This window comes from Channa argus, chromosome 16 (genome assembly GCF_033026475.1).
Source record: "Channa argus isolate prfri chromosome 16, Channa argus male v1.0, whole genome shotgun sequence".
Classification (NCBI taxonomy): domain Eukaryota; kingdom Metazoa; phylum Chordata; class Actinopteri; order Anabantiformes; family Channidae; genus Channa; species Channa argus.
The window spans coordinates 21,872,790-21,895,490 of record NC_090212.1 but is presented as its reverse complement, the minus strand read 5'-3'; the positions used below and the strand labels follow the sequence as shown (position 1 = coordinate 21,895,490).

Genomic DNA, 22,701 nt, shown 5'->3' with positions numbered 1-22,701 from the left:
GCTGCAAGTTTGAAATCAGCCTTATGATGGTGTGCGATTAACACGACGTATGACATCATTTGTCCTCAGTTTCCTTATAAAACCTTTTAATGGGAGAAACAAAAACACCAAGAAACGTCCGAAAGATCCAATAATTTGATTTACAAGCTCCAGTAACTGGACAGGACAAAGTTGCATCAGTTCAGTCTAAGTTTGTATGTCTCAGCTGTTGGCGCCTCATAAGATCAGACTAGTAATTCAGCCATTTTGATTTCTTTGTGAGCCTGCAGCATTCTTTAGAAATGAAAGCTGATCTGAATAGAAACATATTGGTTTTTGGACATGCACTGTTTAGAAATCACAGTATTGTGGCCAAATGTGTTTGAAGTTGTCCAATAAAATCGATCCTGCCCAAAGACCTTCTTTACTAAGATCACAAGGACATTGTTGTGGCGCTCTGGTCGTGTCTTTGACAAACGCCCTCTCAGGTGTCGTTACTGGTCCAAACTGGTTTCCATCCCAGCTAACGAGGCCATAAAAAGAATCAGAATCTGGGGTGGTTTTGTTTTTTTTTACATTTTCTTCAAATTCCCCCTGGAGCTGGTGTGTGGCGTTGTCACAGCACCGACCATAATAATTCAGCGAAGAAGACCCTCGGGGGCAATGACGGCAGATTGTGGCAGATGCCAACAGCCGTAAACTATTCCTCTGTCAGAAAGAGTCTGTGTTTCTTTCTCTCTTTCTTTGTCAATTCAATTCTTTTTTGCTTGGTTGCTTCTTCTTCTCCCCTTCTCTCGCTTGTTCTCGTCATTCTTTCTTTTTTTTTAAAGATGCTGGAAACACACTGATTGTTTTTGGAAAGTTGGAAATGATGAAGCTTTTAACATTTTCCCCACATTTTTTTTATAGTAACAGAAAAATGATTAATAATGTTGAACTCTCTCCATTCTCCTTATTCCTCGCTCCGTCCTTTCCCCTGAATCTTTTCTTCTCTTTCTCCTTCTCGTCTGCTCTCCACCAGCTCGCTCTGTTTCATACAGCGAAGGTTCAGGACTGTAGCCGCTGCGCCGTGTGTTAGTCCTGATTTATGTTCCATTTTTGATATTGAAAATAACTGGAATGGTGTCCTTGAACAGACTGGAAAGCCCGGGCAGGAGGAGGCAGAAGAAGGTGGAGGCAAGTAAAAGGAGGTGCGTCTGAAAAGAGAAGCAGAACAAAGAAAGAAGAGGAACGTGTAGCCACATCACACATCACTTTCACTTCCAGACGTTCGCCGTCCAATTACATTTAATAGCTGAGAATTACGCAGAATGGACCTTAATTACCTGTAATTTACCCCCCAAAATCTTAATTCCCCTCAGCCACCCTCCACACAAATAAACGCTACATCTAATTTGCTTGTTTTGGAGACCACACCGTGCACGTTGATGGATATGAGAAACCTTTGAATCGGCTCAAGGTAATTTGATTCTGGAGGAGCCTGCTGCATTTTTAATGATCTGAGCTCAGTCAGGCGTGAGGTGGTGTTCATTTTTTTTCCAAGCAGAGGTGTATTGTTTTTCTTTGTCTTTCCCAAAATGACATTATATTATCTGTGAAGATCATTATGACACGGCCGGAGTATCTGTCACCTGGCTGCAGGTGAGCTGCAGGGCCCTGTAGCATCACTGCTGGTTGTTGTTACAGGTAAACTCAGCCTGATGTTCAGCTCATCTTTAAACAAAAGTATTGTTAATCTTATGCAGCGTGTCCTGTTACACGCAGCGTATTAGGGTATTGGATTCATATCACTCATGCAACATGCAACTGCATTCAATCTATAACATTTCGCGTACAGTGTTTTGCAAGTTACTCCAAAGGTGTAATAAATTGCCTATTACACAGTATTTATTAAAAGGTTATTTATTTATGACTTGTCAGCAAAAATAACGCGTTACGTAACTTTCAGCTCCATCATGTGCCTTTTTAACAACTAGACCAACTCTTGCATCGCATCAAGTTGCCTTTTGTCTTACGGACAATTGGCCCTTAAACGCACCGTATAGAAAAGAGCCAATGAACATGTGCCGCTGCACATTCAGGGTGTGAGAGGAAGAGAAAATGGACGACCTGGGGCCGTGTATGTACGACTCAAACCGATTGCAAATTGTACTGGTGTCGATACTGTGGTCTGTTTTCGTGCACTGATTGGCTAAGCTGCTGGTGTCTGTCACACACGGACTGTTGCTGACCCACCGTTACAACAGTGAACACGCTGACGTTACCACAGTGACAAATTAACAGAGTGTTCAGATGACAGGCAAATACTTCAAAATTGAGCTTTATAATATTTATTGTATTTAATATGTTTTCCACAGCTTTTTAGAAACAAATCGAAAACCAACACTAAAGGAAAAAAGAAAAACCTAAGAGTATACGAGTCAAATCTTTCTCGGGAAGTGAAGTAAAACATAAGTACCAGACTGGAGTAAAGGTATTTTTTTCCATTAGTGGTTCTGGTTTCAGCATGTTGGTCACTTCCTGTCTGCTCACAGCCTTTGAGGAATATCAGCATTTAGTTCTACAGTTGGTTTTCATGTAGTTTAGAATACAGGAAAACAATCCAGCATAGCAGCATCTTTTCCATTAAAATAAGAACAAATATGAATCCATACAGCTCCTCTTCTCTTGTACACTCCCCTCCCTCATTCCTACACACACACACACACACACACACACACACACACACACACTCAGATATCTGGATGCACAGTCATCGCTATCACCTGCCTCTGTCTCCTGCTGATGCTGTGTGTTTGTGCCTCAGTAGAAAAACAGTTTCTTGTGAAGTTGTTTTTTAAATCACATTTGATTTCATGCATAATTAGCTCGACCATCAGCAGCCGGGGGATGGGGGGGTTATGCTGGGTATTGACATACACAATGAGTATAGCCAAGGTTAGACGCACTGTGCTCATACTGAACAAGAATTCATTGCATTTCTACCTCACTGGAACCAGGAAGGTTCCTTACCTGTGTGTGTGTGTGTGTGTGTGTGTGTGTGTGTGTGTGTGTGTGTGTGTGTGTGTGTGTGTGTGTGTGTGTGTGTGTGTGCGTGCACACACAGCCTACAATTTGCCGAGAGAGAGGGAGGGAGGAGGCTTCTTTGCTTTGCTGGAGATTCACTCGCAGTTGGATTAAAAACTTAATTATGTTTTAAAATGATATTTTAATTAAATGTGGAGGGAAGCAGAAATGGATTGGCACCAAAATAATTAATCAAACATCAAAACAGAAAAAAAAAAGACCTGAGCGGCATCTTCCTGCTTCGGCCAGCAGAAAATGAAGTCAGCGGGACTTTTAGCTTGGCTGGAACATTTACTTAGTTCTCTCTCTCTCTGTCTGTTTGCTTTTTTCTTATCTACAACATACACAAAACAATATTATTTCTATTTCCACGATGTGTGTGTGATGATACAGGTGTAATTAATGACTAAGTTTCTCATTAATGACTAGTTTGTTCTTTGTTTTCAGTCTCATATCAGGATAATTGGCTGTCACCTGTTTGTTGTTCTTAGTTGTTCACAGCAAAGATAAGCTGCAGCATGTTGAACTCTTACTGGATGTGACTTGGTTTGATGTTTTAAAATCCATTACATGATTCCTTTTGGACACATTCTCACCTGAAGCTGATTCGGTGAATGCGTTCCCCAAGTATTGCATCGTTTTTGTCCCGCTGATGCTGAACCAGTTTCAGGCCATAAAATCGTGTCCCACTCATAAGTTTAATCATTAACGTGTAAATGTTGGAAGCTTGATCATAAAATGCACTCAAAAAATTCTTTCACATGTCAGCTCATCATCTGAATGGTGCTTCCACCTGGTACCACATGACTAACAGATACACCCCGAGCCCAAATAGAGCCCTGTAAGAATAACACACACACACTCTTAGCAAAGCATACAATAAACAGGTTTAACAGAGTTTACCAGCCATGAAAGATTTGTAGGAAACTTTAATATGAAAATCAAATGCCAGTGACGAACCAAACCTTTTCTTAATCTCTGGTCTTCAGCACATCCCACTTCACTCCAGAACAGGCATGGAGGAGGCATGAATGTAGTCAGATGGTGGGATGGGAAGGAGGGAGGAGGGATGAGTGGAGGAGAGGAGAGAGGGAGATGATAGAGGCAATCAATATTTCTAGCATTCCTAATTAAAGCCTCTCGATGGAATAAATCCATGTAATTATCTGTAAATGAAATACAAGGTCACTCCAGCTGATGGAGGGATGGACACTGGATGATGGAGGAGAAAACAGCAGGAAGGCTGCATGTTTAGCTGTGTGGACTGTGTCATTTTTGGTCTATTTTCTCTCATATGTTTTTATTATTTATTATTTAATCTGTTTAAACTGGTAAATTATTTGAGCTTGAACTATTCTCATTTTAACTGACGTCCTGGCCACGAGGCAGCATGAAGGATGAAGGACAGACGCAAAACAGTGATTTAGAACAAAAGCCTAATTCCAACATTGATACTGACAGTGCAGTAAATATGCAGTGATGTACATTAACAAGTGGACAGTTAAAAACCAGATTCTGGGATGTGCATTAGTACAAAGACCTGCAGTATGAGTTTGTTATTCTCTAACCTTAAATCTGAAGCAAATGTTTAGTGTTGAGACTGATTTTTCTCTTCCTATAGTGTTTTCCGTCACTTCCTAATTTGCCCAAAGTCCCTCTGCTTTCCAAAAATCCCCTGACTTTTGAAATGAACCTCACCTTCCAACACTACGTATTGACTTTTAAAATGTTCTTACTTTTCCAAAACGTCACAAATATCACAGAACATTCCTACGTTCCATCTAATCTGTTTCTACAATTGCTTTCCCTGTTCAATAGTGAGGTAACAGTGTAATTTCCCAATACTGTGAGAGCTAAAATGCTCGGAGGCTGCTGAAGGACTGTGACAATACCTACTAGAACCTTACATGCTCATTCAAGCAGGCGTCGAAAGCACGTTCACACGTAGGCAGATGCCTGCTTGGTAGCAGAGCCCCAGGTTGAAAACTTGTTTTAAAAAGCAGGAGTAATGTGACATCCCTACCTGACCTGACAGCACAGCCAAACCTTTCTGTTGTGACTTACCTGCTCTTTAAAACGTGTGTGCTGGGTGCCCACTAAGACCCAGCCCAGTGCCCAGCTATTAAATAACTGACCCAATTACAACTCAAAGTTTGGAGCAAACCCCGACTGGCAAATACAGAATCAAGAGACACTGTGCCGAGCTGCTCACGCTAAATCACCGCCATTTACAGCCGGTCTACAATTTAAAAAGGTGTGACAGCCAAATTGCTGCTGTCTCCTTGGTGCTTGGGACTGGGGCACGTTGAAACAACCTGAATAGACAGTCTACATGTCTAGTTAAACACAGGCAAATCACACGTACACGGAGGCAGCAGCATCAGGAAGCAGTGCAATATTCCAGAGTCTCTGCAGTGTTGAGATGATACTCGGATGAATTGACAGTGAAGATAAACACTAAATAAATGACTAAACACACTGCTGGAGACTTCAGATGTTCTCTACCCGTCTCCCTTCACCCTCCTTTTTTCTCATCCCTCCATCTTCAATCAAACATTAACATGCTTTATTTCAATAATTACTTTTAGAAAACCTTCACTTTGTTCATTTATATCAACATTCTCTTTGATTCTGTGTGTGTGTGTGAGAGAGAGAGAGAGAGAGAGAGAGAGAGAGAGAGAGCAGGCACTAGAGACGTGCTATTGATTTTTCAGGTGATCATCATTTTCTCTCCGCTCTCTCTTTAGGCTGCTTGACGTTTTCTCTTAATAGTGTTTTAGGTCTGCTTCACTAGAGCATGCTGGGAGATCAGCTAATTTAGCACGGGGACATGTCAGGGACCTGTGTGTGTCAGGGCTCTTTAAGATGCCAACCTTCTGCTGACTATAAATTAAAAAAAAGCTTTTTGCAGTGAAAATGTTTGTCACTTTTGTTGAAGGAGAAACCGTGAGTGCTGAGGTGCCCTTGAGCAAACCTCAGCTGCTCTGGGTGCATCAGCCAATATGCAGCATCATATTTAAATAGGCACTGGTCAGGAAAATAATTTTTGCACGTCAGGGTTTTCCCAACCGTATGAAGCATCAGGCGGAGTAAGACATCTGTTGGGAAAAAGGTTTGAGAGCACAAAGCAACATTTCGTGAGGTTTGTGCATCAGCAAGTGAGCGTGAGCAGGAGTGGATTTGTAAATGGATGCTCAAAACAGGCCGAATGCACGCGGGCTTGGGATTGAACAAATCTGACTTGGAAACACAGCAGCTATCCCAATTGGGTTTGTGCGCGAGTGAGTCATGATAGCTGCAGTATGAACAACACATTTATGTTATGCAGCTTCATCTCAAGCAGAACGATAGTCTGCCAACACGAACGTCTAATCAGTCACTGTGTGTTTGGTGTGGACAGACGCCTATCGCCAATTTCTTCCATCAACTCCAGATAGTACTTTTTCTTTTAAGTTAAAGTGTCCATCTACCCGACCTGTCAGAAGCTGCACTTTGTGAGTCAGGTGTCTTTAGGGACACAGAGTGTAGATCGACAGCCAGAAGGAGCTTTCCTTCACAGTTTGCCATCTTTATGTATATGTCTGACTTTACCTGGAGGAACTCAACCCACAAACACTGAGCCAACATCAGCGAACTGGTGATGATAAAGTATCAGTGTTGTCGCCTTCATCTGGCCTAAAAAGTGGCACTTATTAACATTAGGCTTGTTCCCCAGAGAATCCACAGGCGAAGCTAGTGAACTTCTGCACCATGTAAATTTACAGTGGATGTGCTGGTGTTTGGTCACATGACCTGCTGTTGAATAGAAATGTATGATTCCATCTCGAAAAACCGCTGGAACCAAGACATTTGGCTTTAGTTTGATATTGTCATCAAGTGGAAGATAAAAACCAAAACAGAACAAATAGCACTTATGATCTGGAGAAGCATCTACATTATGAGTCCTGAGTCAGCGAATGTAAATTAAGAGCCTGAAAACATTTTGAAGCTTTAAAATGTCTGACTGTCGTAACAGGTGTTTCCTGGTTTGACTTTTGAGGAGAAGATATTTGGCAGGCAGTGGAGCCCGGCTCTGGGGGCAGGTGCTACAGCAGCCCACATTAATACAGCTAATTAACATTAGGCACTGTTCTAATTAATACATGCAGACTGATTAGAAAATAATTAACCAACATAAAAAATCTGATCTTGATGAACAAGAATGAGAGATGAGGTCGAGGTGGCATCACAAACGGAGAAACCGGTGGTTGGTGGAGGGAGCAGCAGGCTACTGTGGGAGTTTTAAAGGGAGGTGGTGGCAGAGAGACGAGCAGGTCCAAATCTACACCTTCAGGGACCACGATCCTCGTTTTAGGGCTAACCAAAAAAAGACTTTTGGTTCTGAGTTTGAGGAATTACACTTTTCTCTTCTAACCACGGTCATTTAAGCCACATATGTAGGTTTTCATATTAAGACACAATAAATAGAGTTAATTTTCCAACTGGGTTTTCAGGTATAAACGTGGGGGAAAAGTTCAGTCTGTTTTAGGCTTAAGAATAAACTCTTTCATACAACATAACGTAAGCTAATACTAGCTTCAACAGTTTAAACATGTTTATTTGTGATTAGTTGCTCGACAGTCTGTAGTTAATCGCAGTTAATCCCAAATTACTATGTTGGTTGGTTACTTATGTTGGTTGAGTGATTAGGTGGCAGTGGTTTAAAATAAGTAACACGGCAAAAGTGAAGTAACTTCATGCTATGCTCTGCTAAAGTATTCAGATCCAGTTACTAACATCATTCTCATGTTCTCAAGATTATTTTAAACCTGTTACAACAACTGATGTAGGTGACAACCAAGGCAGCAAAGGGACATCTACAGCAACTAGAACTGTCCATCTGGGATCTCACGGTAAATCTTAGTGTGTCTTTTTTTTCTTTGCTCGGTTGCTCAGTTGGCAAAACGCTGTTCGCTGGTGATTTTTCTGGCTGAAGAACACAAATAATATTCCAAATCTGGCAGCATTTGTGGGGTTGTTTATCTCTGAATTTTTGGTCATCAGGTGTGTGACTCATCCCAGACGGTCAGAGACAATAAATCTGTGACACTTGGTTCATTGGGACAATGTTTTTGTTCAGATTAACTGTGCAGTGGATTGATGAGGCAAGTCACACTAGTAGCTTGTATTAGTACTTTGTATTGCCAAGTACTTGAATGTAAGTACTTATACTCAGTCTGGGGAAAAAGTGGCGTTGGGAAAAATGAGATGAAGACAACTCAGACAGTTGGTGAGCAGGAAAGAGAGCGTGTGAATAAGAAGAGGGATGATGTGGTTTAGTCTGTTTTTGAAGGGATGTGAAGAAAAAACCACTGGTGTTGAGTCTGTGTTGAGGCTAATAAATCCTATTCTCTCAGTTTTACCTTTTAAACACGTTTTAAAAAGAGGAACAAACAGTATGTGCTTACGCTGAGTGTCTTCAGCTTCACAGCTGTTCTCCATGAAAGCTTCTTTCCAAATTCCTGCTGTAATCTCTGTGCTCCCACTCACTCACTGTCTCCTGTTTCTGAAGAGAAAATGAGCCAGGACACACTACAGATGGAGGAGAGTAGGAGGAACAGAGGAGAGAGGATATCAAAGGTCAGTGGGAGAAGTGGAGGTTAGCTGAAGGTTTGTTTAGTTGATTTTAACTTTAGATGAAATATCTGGACAAGGCAAGCAGCCTGCAGGCAACACAAACACACTGTTTTACCGACATTTATTCACCTTCCCAGTGTTATAAAAAGGAGTTTAAGCCAATATACAAAGCACAGATTGAAACGTAAAGGATTTGGACACGTTTTTTTTATGATAATAAAAAAGGAGAACTACATATTGTGCAGTGCAGAGATGAAAATATTTATTCTGATGGATTATGGCTTACAAATTCTATAATTATATAATAATAAAGGTAATGGATAAATGCTAGACCCTGCAATATCTCAGGAGCACTTGGAGTGAATTGTTGTACATCTGGCTTCATGGATACATCCACTGATTACACTCTGAGTGTGGACAGACGTGTGACAACCATGAGGCAGTGAATCTAGTTGTTACTTATATTATTTTTCAAATGATAGTTTCAAACACATTTCATGGGTCACAGGCAGATTGTCCTGAAGGGGGCTGTTCACATTGTCATTGCTTTTATTTATAACCCGACTTGCTGCACCGGTTCACGCACTATTTATATGGTGTCAAACTGGTTGTTGGCCCGTGTTTTTCTGTTTTCTTGTCTTTCTGGCAATTATTTATTCTGCACTCAGAGATGAAAGAAGAGCTTTTGCTCAACTGCTTCACACAAATCAAACTGATTTACAGTATTGACACGCACATTTGTGCACGTGTGTGTGTGCGTGCTGGCAGCTAGATGCAGCCATCTCATATCCATTATTGATCCAGTATCATTACCCACTGCTCTGCTCTATCAAGACAAGAACACCATGTTATTGGAATATCTCACCTTTGCTATTGACCTGCGGCGCACACAAACATACAAACTCACATACTGATGTCACGAGGAATTAACGTCAAATCTGGATGCAAAGCGCCAAGCAACGACCTTGTTGATGGCTCGCGGATTAAGATCTCACTCGAGTTTTTTTGTGAGTGAGTTGTTACTTTTTAATTCCTTTTTATTTCTGACAACTTCCTGCCCCAAAAACAAAAACACCAGGCATCACACACGTTGTGTTAATTGGTTAACTTCTTTTCTGCATTTCTCATCAAGGCTGTGGAAAATCACCCCGAGATGAATTTACTCGTATATTTTACAGGAGCTGTGGCAGCAACAGCTGCTTGGGTTTGTTAAGAACAGTTAAGAATCCTGTTCTGCCTTTTGGCTGCATGTGCACCTGCGCAGCACCTGTGCACCTCTGAGGGCAGCACTGTCAATAATCATTTAAAAGAACACATGTTCGGAGTTGACTGACAACTGCCTCTGAGGTGCCGGTGTGAGTGTGTATCTTGCAGGCTTTGTGAAAGAGCGTCAGCTGCTGCAAGATGTCAACAATCACAAAGCCACGATCTTTCTTGTCTTATGTGCTGCTATATGGCCACACAGCAGCGATGTGATGGGACCTCAAAGACGTATTTGAGCCCACTCAATATTACACAAACCTAATGTTAGAATAATGTAGTGACGTTCCAAAAATATTAGGTTATTGCTCTAAGAAGAAGCAAAGCTCGTTTGCTTGTTATTTCTGCCTTGTGTCATATGTGACTGGCTTTGTTGGAGTTTAGTGTAAATGTGCAAAGCCAGCATCTCTGTTTCAAAGGGCTTTTAGAAAGTCCAGCAGCAGGAACACAGCTGGTGCACTGTGTGCTTTAAATTTGCACCTCAGCCTCTTGTTGACAAAACCTGCAGAATCCGTAGAAGAGGGTTTTTGAGCCACGCTCCTGGCAACAATCCGCACAGTCTGCCGACGGGCAGGAAGTCATTCGCTCAAGATTAAAGCAGCAATGCGGAGGGAAGTGTGCAGGCACTGCAGGACCCTGGACCTGTGTGTCGCTGCTGCTTCATAGGGGACAGACAGGAGGCTGTAACTGAGATGTGAATCTTATGCTAACACATTATTCATTCCGTCACATGATTGATTGGTTTGCTTTGTGTATGGATTTATGAGCTGATATTTTTGAATTGATCTCCTCTAAAGGCAAACAATATGTGTTTTAGATGTTGCAGTGTGTTAATATGCTGCTGCTGCTGCTCCTCAGTCCTAATGCTGCTTTTTGATTGGCAGTTATAGCCCCGGGAAAACCCCAGGAGACACATACACACAGACGTACAAACACACATGCACACAAGCAGGGGATCGAGCACAAGTTCGCATTCTTGCTAGCAGCACGCGCACAAACATGCCTGGATTTTGAAACATGAGAACACACACACACACACACACACACACACACACATCTTGAGGGAGCTTTGCTTGTTCTGGGGCTGGTGGGTAAATTGACCCTGACATGTAAACAAAAAGCCCTAAAATGACTTGATTCAGCACATCCAAGTGCATCTCACACACACACACAGACACACACACATCTGCAGAAAACAACACGAACTGGCTGTGTTTGTGTGTGTCAAGGGGACGGTCTACTTATTCATCAAATGAGGCAGATTCTTATTGAGTCCTGTGTCTCTCAGAGTGGAAGCACTGGACTCAGCTGTTCCATAGCAAATATCAAACATGTACATGCACACACACAGTGCAACACACAAAGTCAGTTACAATAGAAACTGTGGACAGACTGTTTGACTTGCTGTGTCTTCTGAGGTTCTCGCAGTGTGATGAGCCCTGTTCTCTTATGCAGCTGCATGCAACAAATGCCACAGTTTCCATGTGCATTTTAAGTGTACGTGAAAAACCATGAATGAAAAAAGCAGCAAAATAAGCTTTACCTTGGTCTAGTTAGCTTGACTGTGTGCAAAAGTTTTTCTTCTGACAAATTGGCAACAAACTGCAAATATCAAATTACCTATGAATACATCATGATGGAAACACTGCAAATAAGACACCTGCAGGCGCATTTTCTCCCATAGACCGATGTAAAGAGAAAAACATTTGCACCGTACACGTACTGTACTTTGGATCGTGTGGATTCCAGAGGCAGTGAACAAATGATCAGGGAGCTAAATATTGGATGACAGGCATAATTCAGTCTACATTAAGATCAGATTCACATTTAAACGCTTGATTTTCAATCGTTGATGGACTTTTATTTCTTTTTATATTCATTTCCCTGTCAGTGTGTTTTGTTTTGGTTTTTTTACTTCGTTTTTTTATTCTTAACTGAGGAGGAGCCACTTTGTAAATTGATGTTCCTGTGAAGAGAACACATTTATTATATTTTTCATATATGTACTTAGGATTATTTGAAAGTGCAGCTGTGTGTCCTTCTCGCGTCTCGGTGAACAGCAGAATCAGCACCATGGACAGTGCCCTTCACACCAGAGAGGGGTTCGAGAATTCGGCTTCCTGTAGTAGATTCTGAAGAAGAATCTTTACTGTTGTCATTGAGCACATACATGTTACAATGGAATCTTTCTCTGCATTTGACCCCTGGGGGGAGCAGTGGCCGGCTACGGGGGTGCGCCCAGCTAGCCCAGAGTGTCTGGTGGGTAGGCTGCAGGATCAAATCCCAGCTTTCCCACCAGGAGCATCCTGGAGTCCTGGAGCATCACCCAGCTACTGAGCCTATACGTGATACCTCAATAAATTCATTTTGCAGCAAAGACACAACATGTCTGGTCCATGTTTTGTAGATTGATGACACATGACAATAAAGCTTAAGCACCTACAATGAATCATTTAAGTCTTTAGCTGTTACTCTAAGGTTCGTTCTCATCTAATTCAACACTCTGCATTGAGCCTTTGAAGTGGCTTTGACTGGTGCCCACTTGTATGGAGAGGAAACACAGCACCAATTATAGACAATATGTCCAATGCAGACTGATGAATCAAGTCGTGCAGGTTACTCTGTAACCCTTTCAGGCTACATGCAAATCAACAAACCTTGGTCGTAGGTCTTTCTTTTCTCTTTTTTTATGATGCACAATGACACTGAGTGTCTTTATAAGTCAAGTCAGCTCAAAACCACACGGTTCCCTGAGTGGACTCCGAATTGGCTTGAACCTGACTCCAATCAGAAGGCCACATTTTTCTCCATCACTTTATATTTAATGGGTGTGTTCAAACAAAGGCCTGAAGGCTCACGACTTTGTTTTATCAGTTTAAAAAGCCCAGTAGTCGTTGTGTTTGTTGATATGTGTGACTTTGGTGAACATTAAATCAAATTTCACATCCAATTTGTGCAGAAAACCAGCAAATTGCAAACAGTGCCATTAATTTTTCTTGCCACTGTTTATCTTTTTCATAATGAACATCTTCATCTTCGGCTACAGACACATCAAACAGGTGTTTTTTACTTGTTCAAGTCTGTTTGCCTGTGTGTGTGTGTGTGTGTGTGTGTGTGTGTGTGTGTCAAGTGCTTAGCAGTATCTTACAGATTTATGTACAATTTAACTTTTGTTTTGATCTTGTTACAGTTCAGGAGACAAACGGGTGAATCACACACACACACACAAACACACACACACACACAGAGACACAGTGATGAGTTGGGCTGCTTCCCAGTCTGAAGGAGCTTCAAGGATTTCTGTCAGAAATTATTTCTCTTCAAACTAGGCTCATGGCTCCATCTATTAGAGTGTAGGTTTGTGTGTGTTTGGAACACACTGTGCATTCCAGCTCCGTGTGCTCAAGGCGTCCAGGAGAAATTGCTTCACTGTGTCTGTGTTTCATTATGGCTCTAGTCAGCTGTTAGGTATGAAAAAAGCCAATTACAACCATAAGGCAGCGTTCAGTTATGGAAATGATGAACTAAATAAATGGCCGACTAAGTAACTGACGCAGCCACTGACCTTCTTCCTCGCTAACCGAGGTTGTGTGTGTGTGTGTGTGTGTGTGTAACAGACAAGTTAACATTTCAACAGCACCAAAGTTCTTTGTCGGCATTGAACTTATGAAACTGTTATCTGCATTGAAATTTCCGAGCGTGAAAATTCATTCTACTGTTGATGAAGTATATCTGAAGTATATATTATTTGTAATAAGGTATTTCTACATTATGAGTTACAGTGACTGCTGCCCCGAGACAAACTCTTAATGGAACTTTGAAGTGATAACATTTGAGCTGGATTTGATTTAGCTTATTGTCTGTACTTGTAAATGTGGTTCTCGATCCATCTCATATTTCATCTAATGCATCTCCTCCACTGGCTCTTTTATTCGGACAAACTAAACCTATTTATGTCGTTTTTAAATGTTACATTTTAGCAGACACACACCAGGAACTTAGGGTTCAGTGTCTTACCTGGGGGCTCTTGGACTGGCCTGCCCTACTTCCTGGGCCACAGCCATCTCAATAAAAGTTGAGGGTCACTAGATTTTAAATATGTGGGTATTAATGTGCCACAAAAGAGATTTACAAAACTGGTGGGTCCACTGGTTTTCTCTGTTGGTAGGTTAAGTCACAGCGCCCTTATTATTGCACCATTGCACACACTTTATTGTTTTCTTGGTGTATTTGGTAAAATGATTAATGCAGTATATGTAAAGAACTGGTGGTTCTGATGTTTTGGCCCCTTCATTCCTTTTAAATAGTATGGCCAAAACATTAGCACCACCTTTTCTGTCACCTCAGAAATAAACGTAGAATTCGTGGCAGAGTCTCTTTTATTTTTCAGAACTGTAGAACTTTTAATGTTTGCATCCACATTAGGAGGCATAACGCCAATAACGTGACACACGAGCAAATAAAAGAACAATCTAACCAACTAACAAACAACTTGACTAATTTACTGACTCGCTGCCTGACTGACTGGGCGGCAAACAGCCTGCAAGTGCATGTGGGAGAGTAGTAATGAATGAAAGTGGGGAGATGTTTAGACAAAGTGAGAAACATTTTCTCTGAGTGCTTCCAGTTAGTTTCATTTCTGTAATAGCAGCACACACACACACACACACACAGACGCAGGCAGTGCTGTTGATTGTGTATTGCCGGTTTGTTTATTAGCTCTCTGATTGAGCGGCTCTGCCTTCCACAGATTGGATGACCTTTCCAGATCCTTCCGCCGAGTCTGCTAAGTAGATCGGACGGCGAACGCCACGCGACGACACTTTATTCAGATTGTTACTGAATGAGGGAAAAGCAGGCCGTCATATACGTGTGTGTGTGTCACTGTTTGTACACACTCACTCTGCCTTCATTGGTTCAATTGAAACCTCATCTCCATATAGTTTGTATGCAATTACATCTGAGCAGTGCGCTGAGTGCCTCTATATGATTGTGTCTGGATACTGAGAGTGGCTCACTCTGATGTGTGTGTGTGTGTTTGTCTGTGAAGAATAATTTTCGAGAAAGAGCAACGATTCGGGCTTGATGTGTGAATGTGTGTTTATTTTTGTGTGTGTGCAACAATTCATGGTCAATTTGTATGTATGTGTGGCTTTATGGCAGCATTTGTGCAGGCATGATGGGCGTGTGTGTGTATATGAGAGGCAATTTGTGCCAGACAAAAGCGATCCAATGCTAAGTGTACGTGTGTGTGTGTGTGTGTGTGGGTAATTTGTGTTAGTGGGATGTGTATGTATATACATTTATATGCATATACATATGGATATGTGGGTGAGCGTGTGTCTCAGCTGGGATGAGGGAACAGGAGAAGTGTTGGAGGGTCTTTCTAGTGGCTTGTCAGCCACTTGTGGGACTTTAAAGGGCACGTCTGTCAAAACGTGACATGGCCGAATCTCATTCATCTGCAGTAAACAGCTCATCATACTCAGAGGAAGATGATCCCACTTAAGCACGACTGCAGAACACACACGCACATCTGATGCTCCCATTCAGAGGACAAGAGCACCTGACAACAAAGAGATTGTTTGCTGTGATACTTTACTTTATAACTGATATATGAAAACACAGTAGTAGTGTAGTATTAGTAGTATTATGTGCAACTTTCAGTGGAAAAACACCACTGTTCACCAGTTGAATCCGATCTGAACACATATTACTGCTCATACTGGCAGAGAGATTCCTCCTCACTTGGTCTTGCTGAGGTTTTTTATTTAGGATCCTCTGCAGCTGTGACCCAGCTTTAAAAAAAAGCCTGTTGGAATTTGTAATTATACTTTTTATTTAGTTTTAGTTAGTTCAGAAACAACACATACTTGTTTCTGTTTTATTTTAGTCTTTATAATAATAATTTCAGTTAACTATAATAAACTCATACTCAGAACTTTTGTTTTAAAGATTTTGGACCAATGTAACTTAATTAAACCATTTCAGTTGAATTATTAGCAAACAAATTATCAAAACATTACTGTGGAATTTTTAGCAATTTAAAAGATAACTTTGGTCACTTTCTAAGTAAATCCTATTTGGTGGACTTTGATTGGAGCCCAACTCATGTCTACAGTGTGTTTCTTCAATTGAAAAGAAACTTGCTGTGACGTGGCTTCTCACTTCACAACATTTCACTGCTTCAGACCACCGGACAAGGTTCTGCTGATTTGGAACATTTGGGTCCAGCAGAAAAGAAAGATCAGCTCACGCAGTCTAATCATGTCAGGACGTCATGGAACTGACATCTGTGTTCTTAAATTTGTGTCTTCCAGACTGAGATGATCTCTGGTCAGTGTGAAACCCAGCGAGCAGCCCTGGAGCAGATGGCCATCAAACTGAGCAGCCTGCATTACCCCTCCTCCACCAGCAGGAGGCAGTGCACTCAGCCCACCAGGAACAACAGGTGAGCTCAACTCAGGATGGGACAGGACAGAGTCCCAAAGTGGTCGTGCAGCTGTTACACCACTCAGGGTGTTCAGCCCTTCATCTCTGACCCTTTCTGTCTGCTAGTGAGCATGTGGGGGACTGTGACTTTTTTGGTGTGTCTAAAATTTCATGTCCAGGTATTATTCTGGTATTATTCAGGTCACTAGTCATCTTTTCATTAGCTGTATACTTTTTTTTGTCCTTTCGTCTTAACCCGTGAGTTCAGTGTCGCCACAGCGGATCATTGTCCGCATGTTGATTTGGCACAGTTTTTACGCCGGATGCCCTTCCTGACGCAACCCTCCCCAATTTCTACCGGGCTTGGACCAGCACGACACATCTGGGGATGGGGAAAGGCTTGTTGGGGGTTCAGTGTCTTGCCCAGAGACACTTCGACATATAGCCAGGGCCGAGGATCGAACCACTGACCCTGTAGTCCATGGACGACTGCCTTTTACCAACGGAGCTACTATGCTTAAAATCTCAGATTTTCCACCTGACCTGCCTCAGTCAGACCTCCAGGGCCTGTTCTAGCTGCTGAAAGGCAACTTGGATGTAGTGGCCAAACTGTGTTACTACAACTTCTGTGTCCATCATCTGAAACACACTGGAGCTGCCAAAAAAACTGGCAAAAGATATCAGATCAAATTCCCCATTTAATAGCTCTTTCATTATCCAAATTTAATCAATTGGTTTGATTTAGGGTGGTTTTATTTCATCCCATTTGTGTTTGCTCGGAAGCTCCCTGACTCTCCAGAATTGACTTAGTGTTTCTGTTATGTCCCACTGAGAAACTTCCATAGGAGGGAAATGTGCGGCATCTTGTGATGCACCATCCAGTTCTCCCTAATTTATCAGTAGCCTCAGTCTGTTGGGCTGCTGACATTTAATCTCTGATGGAAGTGCTGCTGAAACCAGGAATAGGAAATAAATATTCATATCATGTTTTTTTTTTTAAATGGCTCGTTGAGCAAGATGATGTTGTGGGGCTGATTAGGCAGTAACATATTACAATTTACATTTTCATACATCTCAAAACAAAAAATGTCCAATTTCACCCAGGATTGAATTCCAAGAAAAGAAAGTGATGAATTTGTATATAATGATAAAACATCCCAACTACCAAAGATGCAGGGAGAAACATACTGATGGACAAAAACAATGCAGCGACAGGACGAGAGCAAACAACAGGGAGACACTCACAAACACGGAGTCTGAGTGTTAACGGCAGTAATCTGGTGTGGCCAGGCTCGGCTCGGCGAGTGGCGTCTTTGGTCACGCTGCCTGTCGGTGTTTAATCCTCAGCTTTGAGGAGCCTCCCTCTGCGGTTATCGCTCACACGCAGGGCACACACACACACACACACACACACACAATAAAACACATACAAAGTTGTGTGTATGCAAATGAAAAATGAAGCTCAAATAGCTTCACCGTGAGACTGTCGGATGTTGTGTTGTGCAGACTTTGTGGGTGGTGTCAGCGTGTCGTCTTACATGAAGGATGAGGTTTGTCTTCCCTGCGATCTGACACACACACACACACACACACACACAGACACACACACACACAAATTCACAGTTTAACTTGAGTGTAAATTGCAGTTTTGCTAACAGTGAACTATGTTCTTTGGGATTTAAATAAAAAAAATACCAGTTGTTTATATGCACAGTCAGAAAAGACAAATGTAAATGAAACAATCATTTTGTTTCTGTTTGTGATTTTCAGTCCTCTGTGGCTGCAGTGTAATGTTTCCGTAATTTATAGTGGATGTGTTGGACACTAATTGGGTATTCATATATTAGCTTCTGCTCCGATTTACGTGTGTGTGTGTCCAGTGCAGTGGTGTGTGTGATGAGTTTCGTATTAATTGGATGTTACATGTTTTTCTGTGGCTGCTGCGTGTTCAGCTCAGCTGAGATTTCTGGTTTTGGTTCACTTGTAAAGAAAATGAAGGTCAGACTGAATTATTTACTGAAATCAAATAAAATATCTCAATTTCAAACTAATGCTAAAGGAAATTTAGATAGGAGGAAAATAACAGCTGGTATTTTAGATTTTTACTTTTAAACTTAACTTAAAACCCCAAACTTTTGTTACAGGACCGGATCAACAAATCCACAAATGATGGACACATTCATCATGAATAAAAATAAACACATTCATTGAGGATGAAATGAAGAAGTAAATAAAAGTAAAAGCATTATGTGTGATTTCCATACATGAACAAGTGAATAGTCAATAGTTAAACGTGTAAATGAAATGAATGAGTGAAATAACCGATTGCTAATTAAGAAATCAGGAACTTCAATAGTGTTATTGACATTATTCACTAACCCGTTCATTGTCTCAGTTTGGGCTTCAACGTATCTGTGGGATGAATGAGTGAATGTCAGCAGGGGGCTCTGTGCTGCTGCTCGCTTAAATGTGTCTGTGGGATGAATCCATTAGACAAGACAAGTGTCAGGGAATCACCTCATAAATCCAAAAGTCTCTGACTGAAAGGTGACTGCTGCCAATATGACTCATTCAACCTTTCACTCCATCACTTCATCCCTCTCTCCTGCCCTTCCTCTTTAGCTCCATCTCTCCTTCCCTCCCTGCTGTCAGTCTCCACCACCTTCCATTCTTCCTTTTTCATCATTCTACTCTGCAGCTTCTATTCCCCTGAAACATTTGTCCTTCCTGTTTTTCTCCCTCCTTCTCTTGCATCTTTTATCTCCCTACTGTTTTCACCATTCCCTTCTTTTCTCCTTTTTAACATCCTTTTATCTATCTTCTCTTTTTTCCTTTTCTTTCTTTATTACTTTCAATCTTCCCTCTTCTCTCACTTACTTACCTTCCTCCTCCTGTCTTCACCTTTACGCCACCACTTTCTCTTCATTCTTTTTTCCTCCCTCCACTGCTCCTTGGTTCCTCTCTCCACACATCCCTCCTTCCTCCTTCCCCTTCCTCTCCCTGCTTTAAATTTCTGCTTTCTCTCTGTACCTTGTCTTCCACCCTCTCTTGTTCCTGCTGTATGGAGGATGATGAATTAGTGACAGCGGTTACAGCTGCTATCACTGTTGCAGCAGCAGCAGCAGAGAGAGAGAGAGAATCAAGAATTGGGAAGTGCTGCAAAGAAAGAGAGAGGACGAGGATGAAAAATCCATCAGTTTAGGCCTGACTGGAAAGACTATGTATATTTTACTGTATTTACACCAGTAACTTCATAGTAAAACCTGCTTATTCTGTACGCGAGGTGAAGTACTACTAAGAATAGTTCAGAGTAAAAGATTCTAGTTCTGTTGTGACCGGCCCAGATGGCTATAGGGTGTTTAGCAGTTAGCTCACCCCTCAGCTACTGGAGATCAAGTAAACCAGCAATTAGCCAGTACCTCACCAAGCTTCTAGAACTAAATGTTTCTTGGAATAGTCATGGATTAATTTCCCTGCGTTATTTTGTGGGCTGACAAAAAAAATAAGTATTCTGTGAAAGAATAACACATATCTTTAATGGCCGTATCATTTACTAACCCTGAAAACTGCTGAGCTCACTAGTTTCAGGGCTCACGTAAAAGACCCAGAAGAACTGAAGGTAGACAAAAGTATTTAACACAGAAATTGAGCAAAAAAAGGCAACAGCTGCAAAATATAGACTTAAAATGAGCAAATAGGGAAAAAAACGGACCACAATCGATACAAATGTCTAGAATTAGCCAGAAATGACCAAAATAAGACACAGCAAAGTAATAAAATAGCCATAGATATATGAGAAAGACACAACTAAGTAGATAACTAGACAAAGAAATGAGGGAAAGGAAACACACAATGACGAGAAGAGACTCAAACCGACCAGAGGAACAAACATGTCAGAAAACCTTATCAGACACAATAAGAACATCTCAGTGCTTCCTAAAACAGGATCGTCCCCTTTTACTAACACAAATTTTAGCTTTATCCAGCATTGCTAGCTCTTGGTCTGCTCTGCTCAAAGGCACTGGGGCAGCTCGCCCCTGTAAGTCGGTCTGGCAGAAGGCTGTTGTAATTAAACTCCGATCAGTGATGTTTGCGTCAAAGAAAGAAATGAAGTGGCTCCGTGCTACAATTGAGATGAGCCCTTTTTAACTCGGTACCTGCTACATTTTAGTACCCAGTGTTGACTGAAATATGACGAGTTAGAAATTAATAATAAAACTGCATAATTCAAATTTCCTCTAGTGACTGAATGTCAGAGCAGCGCGCTCTAACACTCCCACGCGCTCCGTCAGCGCTGCGTGACAGAAAACGAATCTGACACTTCAAACGCTCTGTAACTGTCCCGGTGTCGAACGCAGCCCCGCAGTGCTTCAGCGCCGCTCCTTCCTCTCCGATTTGTCTGTTTTCTTTCCCTCCGACCCCCACCCTCCATGAGGGATCCAGTTTTACAAAGCGTTTAGTTAACATTAGTGTGAGAACAAGACAGAAACAGAGGAGAGGAGGCGCTGTGTGGAGAAACGACAAATGACAAGGAAACAATCTGAGTGTTGTATCTGGATCATCTGTCTGAGCCGGTAAAGGCCGCTCCGCTCACCACATAATGAGGAACGCCACCTCGGGGGAAGGAAGAAGCACTCACTTCCTCTCTGTTTAGGTTTTATTTTATTGAGAATCTCTCGCAGTGGAGGATGGATTGGGGGGCTGCACGGACAGGGAAGAGATGGGATGAAGATGTAGAAAGAGGAAGAAGAAGTTGGCAGTGAGGACGGAGAAGCAGGTGTTGGGAAAATGTATGTTTGATTTGAAGTGCAGGCGATGAAGAGAAGGGAGCAGGGGAGGAGAAATGCTGAGCAAAGAAAGGACATTCTAGAGACCAGACATGAAACAAGGGAGAGCGGGGACATTCGGAGAAATTGAAGATGAAAAGGTAACAGAGTAAGAGAGTTTGAAAAAAAAAAGGAGATGTTTGCGAAGCAAAGATATTTCTAAAAGTGAAGACATGAGAAAGGTGAAACAAAGGACATTTGAGTAGCTAGGGAAAGAATGAAATGTTCAGAAACGGAAGAGATTTATTTTAGTGAAGTGAAGTGAAGTGAAGTGCATTTGGTAAGAAGAGCTGTGTTTTTTTTTATAAGTGAAGATAATTTAGCAAAGTCCGGAAAGAGTTTAGGTAAATGGAAACGTTTAGGAAAGTTGGAAAATTTGGAACATTGTGCAAAGTAAACAGGATTATTCTATGGCTGTAGGGTTAATGGTAGAATCCAGTGAAGGTTAGAGTCAACTCAAACACACTGATCAGCCATAACATTACTACTAGTGGTCTGCAGCTACACAGCCTTATACAGAGCAGCATGTGCTACACCGTGTACACAAACTCACTACTCAAGTAGAAGTGCAAGAAAACCACGACTTTTGTCTTGTCCCATTGAGGACGGCCACAGCGGATTTGTTGAGGTGGGATTCAGTCCCGCAGCCTTCATCATCTACCCATTGAGCCACCAGGGCCCAATACTCAAGTCAAAGTGCAAGAATCACTGCAAATCTTTTAGTCAAGTCAAAGTACGAAGCAGATCATCTACATTTTACTTTAATTACAAAAGTAAAATTCCTCCACTAAGAAAACAATATATTTTAAACTATACTGCTTATAGTAAGTATTAACACGAAACTAAGGGTCAAAGGTCGCTGTTGGTACAAGTGGAAGTGATTTTAACCACTTTATGTGCTGACAGGTGGTTAACCCATAATGACACGTCAGCATTTTTTAGTTTAGCATATTTTTATATTCAAATCACCAGGTGGCATCATTACTGTGGCTGATAAGTGTAAATACAGTGTTGCACTTTTCATATATAATGGCACAAAAACAAATAGATTAATTTTATAAAATCAAATCAGCATTGGATAATATTAAAAGTAAAACTTTCATGTAAAACATTAATGAACCTTCTGTTCATATAAGATAAAGCTGAACCCTCAAGGTACAGCATTGTACAGCGCACAATTTGTTCCAGAAAAAAATAGAAAACATGTACACACACACACACACACACACACACAAACGTTGGCACACATACATATGTAGAGATTGAAAGTGAATAATAGTCCAGTTTGTATTTTGTTTCCTCACGATGAATCACAATAAAAAGAAAATGGAGGTGGTTCTCCGTCTCTTTGTGTTTCTGTAATTTCATTCATAGTTTACTCTGTCTACACTTTGACAGCTTGTCGACTTGGTGTGTGTGTGTGTGTGTGTGTGTGTGTGTGTGTGTGTGTGTTTGTGTGTGGGCGCGCACTGCGTTCTGACTACCTGCGTGCCCACACATTATATTTTGTGTATTTGAGGCA

The 22,701-nt window shown here is 41.5% G+C and overlaps 1 protein-coding gene across 5 annotated transcripts in view; it reads left to right on the top strand.

The window, feature by feature from the left end:
* Positions 1-22,701, top strand: part of akap6 (A kinase (PRKA) anchor protein 6) — a 184,307-nt gene that overhangs the window by 84,057 nt on the left and 77,549 nt on the right. For all 5 annotated transcript variants that reach the window (XM_067478824.1, XM_067478827.1, XM_067478823.1 and 2 more), the window contains one exon: positions 16,242-16,372. In XM_067478824.1, coding sequence (XP_067334925.1) covers positions 16,242-16,372 — 131 coding nt within the window. The remainder of the gene's footprint in view (positions 1-16,241; positions 16,373-22,701) is intronic.